At 45.7% G+C, this 12,977-nt stretch overlaps 1 protein-coding gene across 1 annotated transcript in view; it reads left to right on the top strand.

Annotated features, from left to right (window-relative positions):
* TSPAN14 (tetraspanin 14) overlaps nt 1–12,977 on the top strand; it is an 89,029-nt gene that overhangs the window by 39,995 nt on the left and 36,057 nt on the right. Inside the window, exon 2 of the mRNA XM_049894726.1 lies at nt 3,351–3,434. Coding sequence (XP_049750683.1) covers nt 3,354–3,434 — 81 coding nt within the window. The 5' untranslated portion in view covers nt 3,351–3,353. The remainder of the gene's footprint in view (nt 1–3,350; nt 3,435–12,977) is intronic.

The raw sequence follows: 12,977 nt of genomic DNA, 5'->3' as shown, positions 1-12,977 counted from the left end.
AGTAATGCCTACAACTGAAAACCCAGGGAATAGTAATACAGGCATACTATGTGGAGTAATTTCTCATTGGTAATTGAGGTATAAACATCAAAAGAGTCAGCTAGAAGTTTAAAGTGCCTCTGGGAAGGGAAGGTCTGGCTAGGGTTGCTCTGTATCTCAACACACATTTTACAGTAGTATAATTTCGGTAGAAATTCAAGCAACACCAAAAGTAGCACTCGTGGCATGTCGTAAAGGGAAGTATTTACTGTTTCAGTTCATCCATTTTGGTTATATACACATAAGCGTGTGTGCACTGGGTTGATTTTTTAAATGTATTTCTTACTGCGGGCTGTGGTCAAACTTCTTTTTTTATTGTGATTTAGGTGAAAGTTTACAGAGCAAATCAGTTTCTCATTAAACGGTTAATAGATTGTTTTATGACATTGGTTGCCAACCCTGTGATGTGTCAACACTCACTTTCCCATTCGTCCAGTTTTCCTGTCTCTTCCTGCCTTCTTGTCTTTGCCTTTGGACTCGTCTGCCTGTTAGTCTTGTATATATATGTGATTCAGCTATGAAGCACGACCCTCACCAGTGTTATTGTTGGCCCTGTAAGACCTGTCTAATCTTTGGCTGATGGGTGAACCTCAGGAGTAACTTCAGTACTGAGTTAAGAGGGTATCTGGGGCCATATTCTAAGGGTGTGGGGCCATACTCTAGGGGTGCATGGTCAAACAGTTTGAGCCATTGTTTACTGATTTCTCATTGCCTGTTTACTTTTTACACTTCTGAAGTAAGTATTTTAAAATTGAGCATGTGTTAATTTCTTAGTTAACAAAAATAAAGGAAAAAGTAGTCTTAAAGGTTAGTACAGTCCAGCAGTAGGGGAGGAGTCTTATTTGTGATGACTCCTCACAGCACCCCAACCAGCGATGATATCAGTTTGTGTTTGTAATGCAAAGGTGGTAGTAGTAAGTGTGTCTGTGAAAACCTTTTGGAAATTACTTTTAAGCCACCACCCGTACAACCATTTTCATGCTCTTATATACCATTTGGGCCTTTAACACATGCTTACAAATTGTTCCATAATTGCAAGCCATAATGTTCATGTTTCATGTTGTTGTTTTGTGCCATTGAGTTGATTTTTAACTAATAGGGACCCTGTGTGACACAGTAGAACTGCCCCATAGGGTTTTCTAGGCTGTTACCTCTATGGGAGCAGATCACCCGGTCATTCTTCCAGGGAGCCACAGGGTGGGTTCGAACTGCCAGGCTTTCATTTGGCAGCTGAGTGCATAACCTCTGCATATTCTACTTTTGTCCATTGGTTTATTTTCTTAAGGCAGATTCTTAGTCATGAGTTTATTGGATTAAGGGCATGACCGCTTTTATGGTTTTAAGTGTCTGCAGCCTTGTTTTTTCCCAAACAACAGATGGACTAGCCCGGGTTCCGTGGGCCTGCCAGCAACGTAATAGTGGTTTTGTTAAAAAGAGCAAATTAGTGCCTCTGGGTTGTCTTTAATTTCCACTTCTAGTAAATTTGAATATTTTCCTGTATGTTATCTATGTTGTTCTTCCTTTTCTGCATATTGTCCATAGCCTTTGTCCCTTTGTGTAAAACTAGAGTCTTGTTTTGTTAAGTATGAACCTTCATATGTTGTAGAATTTACCCTTGTCATAGTTTCTGCAGCTGCAGAAAACTTATCATTTGTGCTTTCTGTTTTATTTTGATGTTACTTTTAATTGTATGGGAATTTTTGTATTTGTTTTATACTGGTAATTTTTTAGTTTGGGTTTTTTTCCTCTTGCCTCAGAAGTGAAGGAGATTAACACTGGCCTCAAATGCCCTATTCAGTGTGTGCATGTGCATACCTGTGCATCCTTGGAATATTTAATTACCCTCAGATTGATAACAGCTGTCTCAGCACTTTTAAATAGTTCTACCTTTTCCCTTTGCTTAGAAACCCTGGTGGCGTAGTGGTTAAGTGCTATAGCTGCTAACCAAAGGGTCGGCAATTTGAACCCACCAGCCGCTCTTTGGAAACTCTGGGGCGGTTCTACTCTGTCCTATAGGGTCGCTATGAGTTGGAATCGACTCGACAGCACTGGGTTTGGTTTGGTTTTTCCCTTTGTTTTGAGAAGTTGATGTTTTGACATACATATGCCTCTTATTTGCCAAGTAAATGCTTCATTCAAAAGTTCTTGGACTTGAGACAGTTTGAGGGCTTGGAATTTAATTTCTCTGTTGTTTTCTGTGCACACAAATAGCCTTTGGAGATTCTTCTCTGCAGGCATGGTAATTCATTTTGTGAAAAGTTTATCCATCTATTTTGTTGTTGCTAGCTGCTGTTGAGGTGGTGATCCTGGATTGGATCATTGTGATCCATAGGCTGATACTTGGAAGTAGGTTGCCAGGCTTATCTTCCTAGTCCGTCTTAGTCTGAAGGCTCCGCCAAAACCTGTTCTACATCAGGGCAACATGCAGCCCTCCACTGCCGGTTGGGTGATGGCTCTGTGAGGTGCACTATCTAGGGGTTGAACCCGGATCTCTTGTATAGAAGACGAGAATTCAGCCACTCAGCCACCACGGCTCTCTGCCTACTTAGAGAAACCTGAAATTCTTGTGTGTGTGTTTTAAGGTAAATGATGTTGGCACTAATTGAATGCACTGGTTGGTAGTGCTTGGCCTTCCTCCCCTCTGTGTATCCAGCCCAGGGCTGAGCTTGGAAGGTTTTCTCAGAGAATGTCAGATGAGTGAATATGGAGCCTTAATTTTGACTTTGGTTTAATGGCCACAGCTAGGTGATGCTCAGGCCTCTTCTTTCTGAACGTGGCTTTGGATGGTCAAGCCCCCATTGCTTCAGTTGGCTCTCTCAACTCCTGGCTGCTCTTCCCCAGGTAGTGGAAGAATGTGAACTGTGGAATTCAGGGTTTGGTTCAGTATCTGGGCTCTGTCCTTCCTTTTTTTTTTTTAGCTTAGGCAAGGCATATAACCTTTTGGGGCTCCAGATTCCTCAGCTGTGACGTGGAGAAATCGATACCCAATCAACAGGTTGTGAGATAATATTTGGGAAGATTCCAAACAGAATTCCTGTTTCTTAGAAAACATTCTCCATTCTTTTAAGAATCCCCCTCTTGTTTTTTCAGTCATTTTTAGGAAGTTGTCTTTACCTGATTTTTGCCTAACCTATAGCTGGCATTGATAGTCAACCTATGCTTGGACTAAATGGACACAAGGGGAAAGACTTCAAGATTTCTGGAGTCTGTGTGTGAGCCTCTCCTTGGCTCTTTCCTCAGGGAGCAGGCTCCAGGGAATGGTTTAAAACAGCCCCTGCATCTCCTCATTCCCTTGTCTCTTTGCTTTTCAGAAGATGCACTATTATAGATACTCTAACGCTGAGGTCAGCTGCTGGTACAAGTACCTCCTATTCAGCTACAACATCGTCTTCTGGGTGAGTGGACGTCTTCTGTTCCGTAACTCCTTGGTTTCCCCGTATGTTTTGCCAGGCCCCACGTAAGGCTCTGGAATAAGGTGGTGAGCAGGGTTGACATGGCCCTGCTCTCCCAGAACCACAATGAATCAGTTATAAAGTAGACCATTGAGTGCCCTGGTGGGGAAAGCTAAGGTGATTGAAAGCTGGAAGAAGGACCACTAACCTAGCCTTGGGGGTCCAGGAGGGCTTGAAGCTCTGGCCCAGATGTGTGCCTGTCCACTCCCACCCCCGCCACAGAATCCCCTAATGAGACATCAGCAGCAATGTGCAGTATGATCTGATTTACAACTGCAGAAGGATTCTGCAGAGTGAGAGGATGCAGTCTTGAGGCAGGAGGTAAGTTTGAGTTGTCTCTCAGCCAGCTCTGGGGAGGTGTTGGTGTCCTGGGTTAGTGATTGTCTTGGAGATGAAGGTCTTGGCGACCATCAGTGTAGGGTGTAGACTGGATGAGACCGTAGGAGACGGGCATCTTGGATTGGGTAGAGGAGAGGTCTGAAGCTTGAGCCCTGGGGTACTAGAGGTTGGGTTGAGGAGGAACATATACCCCAAAGTAGGCCAAGAGAGAGTGGCTTGAGGTGGAAGGAAGGCCAGGAACCTTAGCTGGTGTGGAGCCTAAGAGGAAGCCTTTCAAGTAGAAGGGAGCAGTCACCTGTCAGGTGTGCAGGGCATCCCAGGTGAACAGATGCATCTGGGTAGAGGTGAGGACAGAAAGTGGCTGTTGGCTTTGACAGAATGGAGGCTGTTGGTGACCTCGACTCCAGCAGCCTGTGCTCTGGGGGTGATGGAAATCCAGCTGGAGTTGGCCGAGGAGCCAGTGTGAGGTGAGGAGGTAGAGGTGGGACTCGTGGTAGTTCTTTCAAGGACACTTGCCCTAAAGAAGAGCAGAGGAATTGGGCACTGACTAGAGATGGCCACGGGGTTAAGGGAGATTTTATAGCATGCGTGTATTTTCCAGTGGGATTGGTTCCAGGAGAGGCAGGCGTTGATCCCATGCAGGAGAGCAAGAGGTGTGATCGGCATAGAAGATTTTAAAACCATTAAGCAAGTGTGCTGTATTGGTGTCTGCAGGGGAGGGGGACAGATAGAGAAGAAGGGACAGGATGAGGGGCCATGAGGCCACATTTTGCTTCTAAGGCCAGTTTTGGCATTTCCCATCTGGACTAGAGCTCTTGAGCATAAGACTGCTCATCCTTTCACCCTTGATTTCGGGGCATTATCTCCTGGTGGCCTGTCTCAAAGTGTTTGGGGTTTTCTGCCCTGGGCAAACGGCTTGGCCTTTTGCATTTCACCCTAGGCCTTTTCCTGTGCTCAGACATCCTGTCCCCAGCAACCTCACCACTGCCCCTTGTCTTGCTGCCGTAGCACAAATACCGTAAGTGCGTGGCTTTAAAGAACAGAAATTTGTTTTCTCACAGTTTCAGAGGCTAAAAGTCTAAATCAGGGTCTTGACCGTGGAGATTGCTGGTTTGTTGGCAGCCCTAGGCGTTCCTTGGCTCTTGGTGTGTAGATGACTCTCACAAGACATCTGTCTTCCCCAGTGCATGTGTGTCTCTGTGTCTATTCTGGTCTTTATATAACTCAAATGATTAGGATTAGGTCCACCTTACATTGGTATGACCTCAACTGATTGAGAGATTGCGTTTCATTAGATTATAGTAGATACAAGATCCTAACATTACGTTACGGAAGGTAATCTGTTCACCCAGGGCCAGCGGATTTAATCATGTGTAACTGTTCCATGGCACATCCCTGGGTAGCACAAATGGTTAAGCACTCAGCTGCTAAGCAAAAGATAGGCGGTTTGAGTCTGTCTAGAGGCCCCTCAGAAAGGCCTGGTAGTCTCCTGAAAAATCAGCCACTGAAAATCTACGGAGCACATTTCTACTCTGACACACACGGGGTTTGCCATGAATCGAAGTCAACTTGACTGCAGCTGGTAACTATTTCACGGAAGGCGTTGGTGGTACAGTGGTAGAATTCTCGCCTCCATGTGGGAGACCTGGGCTTGGTTCCTGTCAGCGCACCTCAAGGCCTGCATGTTGCTGTGATATTGAACAAGTTTCAGCAGAGCTTTCAGACCAAGACAGGTTAGGAAGAAAGGCCTGACGATCTACTTCTGATCTACTATAGATCACAATCGTCTGATGCCATTGTGCATGGAGTCACCACGAGGTGAGGGCCGACCTTACCGCAGCTAACAACTGTTCCATGACAGTGACTAGACTAGTGTTTGGCCAAACCACTGGGAACCGTAGCCTCGTCAAGTGGACACATAACTGTCACACCCCTGAAACGGGGTGATGCTTGACACTTGGTGAGGTTCTTGTGGGTCCCTCTTAATGTGAGGGCTGTGGCTGCCCCAGGCTTGTGGTGTGTGGCCTCCCAGACCTGTACTGTGCTGTGTGTGAGGACAGTCCCCTGGCCCCATCCCTGTCCCCGCCAGGTCTGTGGTGGAGTTCTGCCTGGCGCAGGCAGCCTGACACTGTGGACACTTGTACACTAGCTGTCCCCCGGCTCTGGTGGTGCTTGGCCTTGTGCCTCGACTGCTGATGCTCATCCTGACGTTGGCAGCCACAGTGAAGCTCTCCCTGCCGCTGTGCTGAGGGTCCTGGAAATCTCTGTTTCTTCAGAGCCTTTCAAAACGGTTCTTTGCTCTTGGGGAGCTCTAGTCACTGGCCCAATAATGCATTTGCATCTCCAGATTCAAATCATGGAGTTCATGAACCCAGAATTGTAACAAGCCAACCTGATGATTGAAGGGCGCTACACGTGTTAACAGGTTTTGCAGAGTTGGCAGTGTGTATGGCCAAGGGTTAATCGTCTTTCAGCTGGTGTGCAGAACAGAAAGGAAGAGAAACAACAGCCAGGAAACTGGGGTATGAGAGAGCCTGGTCGAGGAAATGAGTGTGGGAGGCCAGCCACCTTCCTCCAGGGGAGGCTGCCTGGACCCCCTTCTGGGATCTTAGTGGTGGGATGGAGCTGGGGTGTGGAGTGAAGCCTGAGGATTGGGGTACACAGCCCTCAGACCAGCGTACTGTGCAGACAGGACGCAGGCTGGCCCTAGGCACTTACACCTGGGTACCCGTCCAGACTCACGTGAATAGAGTGACCCTGACAAGGTTGCTGAAGATGTATAAGATGATAACGCTAAGCCCTTGCCTCCTCAGGAAAATTTTTTTTTTTAATGCACAGAATACAAAAGCAGGATAATAATGAGTCCTATTTTCCTATCGTCCAGATTCAAAAATTAGCACATGCTGATCTTGTTTCATTTATAGCCCCCCACCGGAGACCCTAGGTGGCGTAAATAAATGGTTCATGTACTTGGCTGCTAAGCGAAAGTTTGGAGGTTTGAGTCCTCCCAGAGGAGCCATAGAAGAAAGGCCTGGTGACCTACTTCTGAAAATTAGCCACTGAAAACTTTGTGGAGCACAGTTGTAGTCTGACACACATGAGATCACTGAGTTGGAATTGATCTGAAAGCAACGGGGTCTGGTTGTACCCCACCCCTGGCTTATTTTGAAGCAAAGCCCAGCTATGTCGTTTCCTTCCGCAGGGTGTTGTTAGTATTTACTTTTGTTTGGGTGAAGTAATGATGAGATGCATGGAGCTGGTGGACCCGGTGTGCAGCAGGCAAGCTTGGAGGCCTGCAGTGGCTCATGTGTCAGCCTGTGCAGAAGGCAGCCGATTGTTTCTGTGACTTATCCTAGATGCTAAGTGGCAAACACAAGGTTTATTCAGTTTTCCCCCACTTGGAATTATTTTCACAATAGATATTTCTTATAAACAGACACCTGTAGCGCTATAACAATTTTTTTTTAATTTTATTTATTGTTGAGAATATACACAGCAGTTTCTACGTATACAATTCAGTGACATTGGTTGTGCAGCCATTCTCACTCTCATTCTCTGAGTTGTTCCTCCTCCATTAACATAAACTCACTGCCCCCTAAGGTTCCTAGCTAATCTTTTGAGTTGTTGTTCTCAGTTTGATCCCATATAGGTAGTTCTTTAAAAGAGCAAAATGCTTAAGGTAGACCTTTTTTTACTAGTTAAGCTTAGCTATCGTTTGGTTTTAAGACTGCATGGGATATTTTTGGTTTAAGATTTAAAGATTATCCCAGGGCAGTAGTTTCAGGGGTTCATCCAGCCTCCATGGCTCCAGAAAGTCTGGAGTCCACGAGAGTTTGAAATTCTGTTCCGCAGTTTTTCCCCTTTTAATCAGGATTCATCTGCAGAATCTTTGATCAAAATGTTCAGTAGCGGTAGCCTGGTGTCATTCAGTTCTTCTGGTCCCATGGCAAAGGAGGCAGTTGTTCATGGAGGCAGTTAGCCACACATTCTGTATCCTCCAAAATGTTCAGTAGTGGTAGCCAGGCATCGTTCAGTTCTTCTGGTCTCATGGCAAAGGAGGCAGTTGTTCATGGAGGCAGTGAGCCACACATTCTGTATCCTCCTGTTCCGGATCTAACGATTTTCACATACTCTCTCCCTCTGAGGAACTGTAAATACCTGCTTAGAGTGGGAAGCGTGGATGCTGCTAATGTTTGCATCTCTTTCCCTGATCTCATGATTTACAGTGATTATAGGGTTGGATGTCATGAGGTCCTCATCATGAGGATGTTTTGGTGTTCTTGTTATGTGCCCTCGAGTCCCTTCCGACTCATAGTGAACCCTACAGGAGAGAGTACAGCTGCTCCATAGGGTTTCCTAAGCTGTAATCCTTATGAGAGCAGACCATTGTGGAGCCACTGGTGGGTTTGAACTACTGAACTGCCAGCCTTTTGGTTAGCATCTGGGCATTTAACCATTGCTCCACCAGGCTCCTTTTAAGGGTGTTAGGAGAAGAAAGTACCTCCAGCCAACCTGGCATTTTGAGAGCGCTACCACTTCTCACTTTTTTAAAAATACCATTCTTTGGTGGTCCGAGACCTTTTTCTGTTGTTGGTAGCTGCCGTCGTGTCTGCCCCTGACTCACGGCGACCCTGTGCGCAGTGGAGAGAAATGGTGCCTGTAGTCTCTCTTAGTCTGGAATGTCCTCTGCAACCTGCTCAGCATCACAGCAACACACTAGCCTCCACGGGCAGATGGTGGTGGCTGCACTCAAGGTGCATTGGTGGGGAGTCAAACCCGGGTCTACCGCATGGAAGATGAGAATTCCACCACTGAGCCACCACTGCCTGCAGACTTGGTTCTTCTGCCCAGGAAATCTTATTTTGACTTGCAGGGGAAGGGAGGCCTGGAATGGAGCCTGTATGGCCCTTTGTTCACTTACACCCCACTCAGCTCCACAGAGAATCTGAATTGTTGTTCTCTTGCTGAGTGAGTCCTCTAACGGGAGAAGCTGGGCGACGACTTCAGTTGAGGGCTGCATTGTTCTGCAGGCAGTGACTTGGGCATGTCTGCTTGTATAATGCAGGAGTTAGCTTCAGAGCCTGTCATGGACTAAATTGTGTCCCCCAAATATATGTGTCAGCTTGGCTAGGCATGGTTCCCAGTATTGTGTGGTTGTCCTCCATTTTGTAGTCTGATGTAATTATCCTCCATTTTGTGATGTATTGTAAATCCTAACCTATGTATGTTAATGAGGCAGGATCAGTGTGGGGTGTTATCTTGAGTCACACGTTTACTCAAGTCACACCCTTGCTTGAGTCACACCTTTTATCTTACAAGAGATAAAAGGAGAGAGAAGGAAGCAGAGGGGAGAAGTAACCTCACTTCCCACCAAGAAAAAAGAGCCAGGAGAAGAGTGTGCTCTTTGGACCCAGGGTCCCTGTGTTGAGAACTTCTTAGACCCAGGGGAAGATTGATGCCAGGACACAGAGAGATCTCCAAGGAGCGCTGGGCCCACAGATGTTGAAAGGACACAAGGACCTTTCTTCAGAACCAACAGAGGGAGAAATCCTTCCCCTGGAGCTGGCACCCTGAATTTAGGCTTCTAGCCTCCTAGACTGTGAGAGAACAAATTTCTGTTTGCTAAAGCCACCCACTTGTGGTATTACTGTCATAGCAGCGCCAGATGACTGAGACAGAGCCTGACTCAGTCTGCAGCCTGTTTCTGAGTGAGATGAGGTCGTGGGCACAGAGGCCCCTTCCTTCAAAATAACAGGTGCCTCCATAAGTAAGGGGCACAAGATTTATGGTCCAAATCAGGCCATCGGAGAGTGAAAGAGAGGTGTAAAGAATTACGTCAGAACAACAGGTGAAAAGGCTAACCAAGGCATTCCCATGTGCACTGGGTTCCCCCTTCTACCCTCACATCTCCTCTGTCTGCAGTGTCATGTACTTGTGAGCTGTATCCTTGCAGTCTTGAGGCCTGTGTTTTCACATCAGTATCACCTGGTGTAGAACTTTCTAGGTTGCTACCTAGTCTTTATGATTTTATTTTTAAAATTCCCTTGTTGGATGTTTCCAGTTTTTCACTATCCTAGATAAGTATGCAGTGAATAGCTTTGTGTAATACAGATTCTTCCCTTTGGGCAAGGGAGGGAAATAATCTGCTGGGAGAGAGGCCCAAGAGTGAGAATATGTGGGTCAGAAGGTGTATCCATTGTTTTGACCTGATACATGTTAACGTATTCAGAATTGCTTCTCTGGACCGGCTTCCCTAACTCACAGGAAATAGATGCCTTATCTTTTGGCATATGGGTGTTTGTGAGCATGTGTATGTATTTCTACAGGGCAGAGGTCAAGGAATACTTACGCTCCGCTAGAGCTTCAGGGTTGTCTGTGGCATTGGTCCCTGCTGGGTCTCCACCCTCATCTCTCTGATGCAGGCCACTGGGGCAGGGACCACCAGTTGGGATTACCGAGGAGGGGGTGATCAAGGTACATTGAGGTTATTGCCAGGCACTTCAGATTATTGTGTGTTCACAAGGCAGTTCCGAGTGGAAGTCACGGGAGTGCCTGTGTGATCTGTACCCTTTGCTGGTAAATAGTCAACATGGCTTAGTCTCCTGGAGCAAAGCACATGGTCTCTCATACGATCTCACACACATCTGGTTTGTATGGTTTCCTCAGAAATCTTTTCAAATAATCACTTCTATTGAGGTGTAACTTATTATAATAAGATTTACCCATTTTAAGTGCGTAATTTGATGAGTTGACACCTGTATACACCACGTAACCACCATCACCACAAAGAAGGGTATAAAACATTGCCATTATGTGTGCCCCTCTGCATCACCTTCCCCACCCGCTGATCTCCCCCTCATCACTATAGGTTTGCCTCTCTTTAATTTCTTGTAAATGGAGTCACACAGTACTGACTCTTTTCTCTCGGGCTGGTTTTAGTCAGGTGATGTTTTTGAGTTTCATCCGTATTATTGCTTGTATCAGTAATTCCCTTTCGTTACTGAGTATACCACAATTTATTCGTTACCTGCTTATGAACATTTGGGTTGTTTATAGTTTTTGGTTATTATGCATAAAGTTGCTAAAAATATTTGCGTAAAAATCTTTGTGTGGACATAGGACTTTATTAAGGAGCCCTAGTGGTGCAACAGTTAAGTTTTGGCTGCTAACCAGAAGGTCTGCAGTTTGAACCCACCAGTAGCTCCGAGCATGAAAAGACCTGGTGTCTTAGTCATCTAGTGCTGCTAAAGCGGAAATACATCAGATGGATGGCTTTAACAAAGAGAAGTATATTTTCTCACAGTCCAGTAGGCTAGAAGTCCAAATTCAGGGTGCCAGCTCAAGGAGAAGGCTTTCTCTCTTTGTCGGCTCTGGAGGAAGGTCCTTGTCATCAGTCTTCCTTTGGTTTGGGGGCTTCTCAGCCCAGGAACCTCAGGTCCAAATGACGTGCTCTGCTCTTGGCGCTGATTTCTTGGTGGTACTAGGTCCCCACCTTTCTGCTTTCCTTTTATATCTTATAAGATAAAAGGTGGTGCAGGCCATGCCCCAGGGAAATTCCCTTTACACTGGATCAGGGATGTGACCTGAGCAAGGGTGTTATGTCCCACCCTAATCCTCTTTAACCATAGGCAGAGATTATGATTTATAACACACAGGACAATCACAAAATGGAGGACAACTACACATGGCCTGACTAAATTGACAACATATTTTGGGGGGACACAGTTCAATCCATTACACCTGGTGATCTGGTCCCACAAAGATTACAGCCTAGGAGACGCTATAGGGCATGTTCTACTCTGCCCAAATTGCTATGATTTGGAATTGACTCAATGGCACACAACAACAACAACCGACCTTCATTATTGCTTGGGTAAATTCCTAAGCGTGGAATTGTTGGGTGATGGTCCCTGGGTGATGCAAACAGGCAGTGCGCTTAGCTGCTGACCAAGAGGGTAGAGGTTTGAATTCACTCGGAAGTGCCTCGGAAGAAAGTCCTGGCCATTTCCGTCTGAAAATTCGCCATTGAAAACCCTGTGGAGCGCAGTTCTACTCTGACATACGTGGGGTCGCCAGGAATTGGTGTCGACTTGACGGCAACTTTTTTTTTCTTCATGAGTCAGAATCCACTCAACCGCAGTGGGTTTTTATAAGATACTGGCAATCTGTTTCCAACAGTATACTATTTTATCTTACATTCCCACCGTCAGTGTCAGAAAGCACCAGTTGGTGTGCCTCCTTGTCAGTACTTGGTGGTGGTGGTGGTCTTTATCTTCTGTAGCCGTTGTGGTGGGTTTGCGGTGGTCCCTCACCGTGATCTTAATTTACATTTCCCTGACAGCTAGAAATGTTCAGCATCTTTTCATGTGCTTCCTGCCATTCCTGTCATTTGTATAAAATGTCAGTTCAGATCTCTTGCCTATTTTAAAATCTTGGGTTTTTTATTTTATTTCTTTAATTTTATGTAATTTATTGTTGTTAGAGTATATACTGCAAAACATACACTAATTCATCCATTTGATTTTAAGAAGACTTCAGGGGATATTTTTGGGTTAATGTTTAAAGATTATCTCAGGGCATCAGTTTCAGGGGTTCATCCAGTCTCCATGGCTTCCAGAAAGTCTGGAGTTGATGAGAATTTGAAATTCTGATCTACATTTTTCCCCCTTTTGATCAGAATTCATCTGTAGAATCTTTGATCAAAATGTTCAGTAATAGTAGCTGGGCATCATCTAGTTCTTCTGGTCTCGTGGCAGAGGAGGCAGTTGTCCGTGGAGGCAGTTAGCCACACACTCTATATCCTCCTCCTGTTCCTGACGCTCCTTCTTCCTCCGAAGCTCCAGACTAATAGAGACCAATTGTTGTGCCTTGGGTGGCCACCTGCAAGCTTTTAAGACCCCAGGTACTTGCAACAAAGGAGGTAGAACAGAAGCACTAAACATGTTATTAGGTCAGTTAACTGGTCTGTTCATGAAACCATGACTCCAAACCTCCAAACCAAGAAACCAAATCCCATGAGGTGTTGGGTTGTACGTAAACAGCCTCAGCAGCTGTTCTTTTTTTGTTGTTGTTCTTGTAAATGTATCTATCACACAACTTCTGCCAATTCATCTTTTTACAGGTAAGCAACTTATTGACAGCTGTGTT

The sequence above is a fragment of the Elephas maximus genome, chromosome 8 (assembly GCF_024166365.1).
Source record: "Elephas maximus indicus isolate mEleMax1 chromosome 8, mEleMax1 primary haplotype, whole genome shotgun sequence".
Lineage (NCBI taxonomy): Eukaryota > Metazoa > Chordata > Mammalia > Proboscidea > Elephantidae > Elephas > Elephas maximus.
The sequence above is the reverse complement of the archived record's forward strand: the minus strand, read 5'-3'. Positions and strand labels throughout refer to the sequence as shown.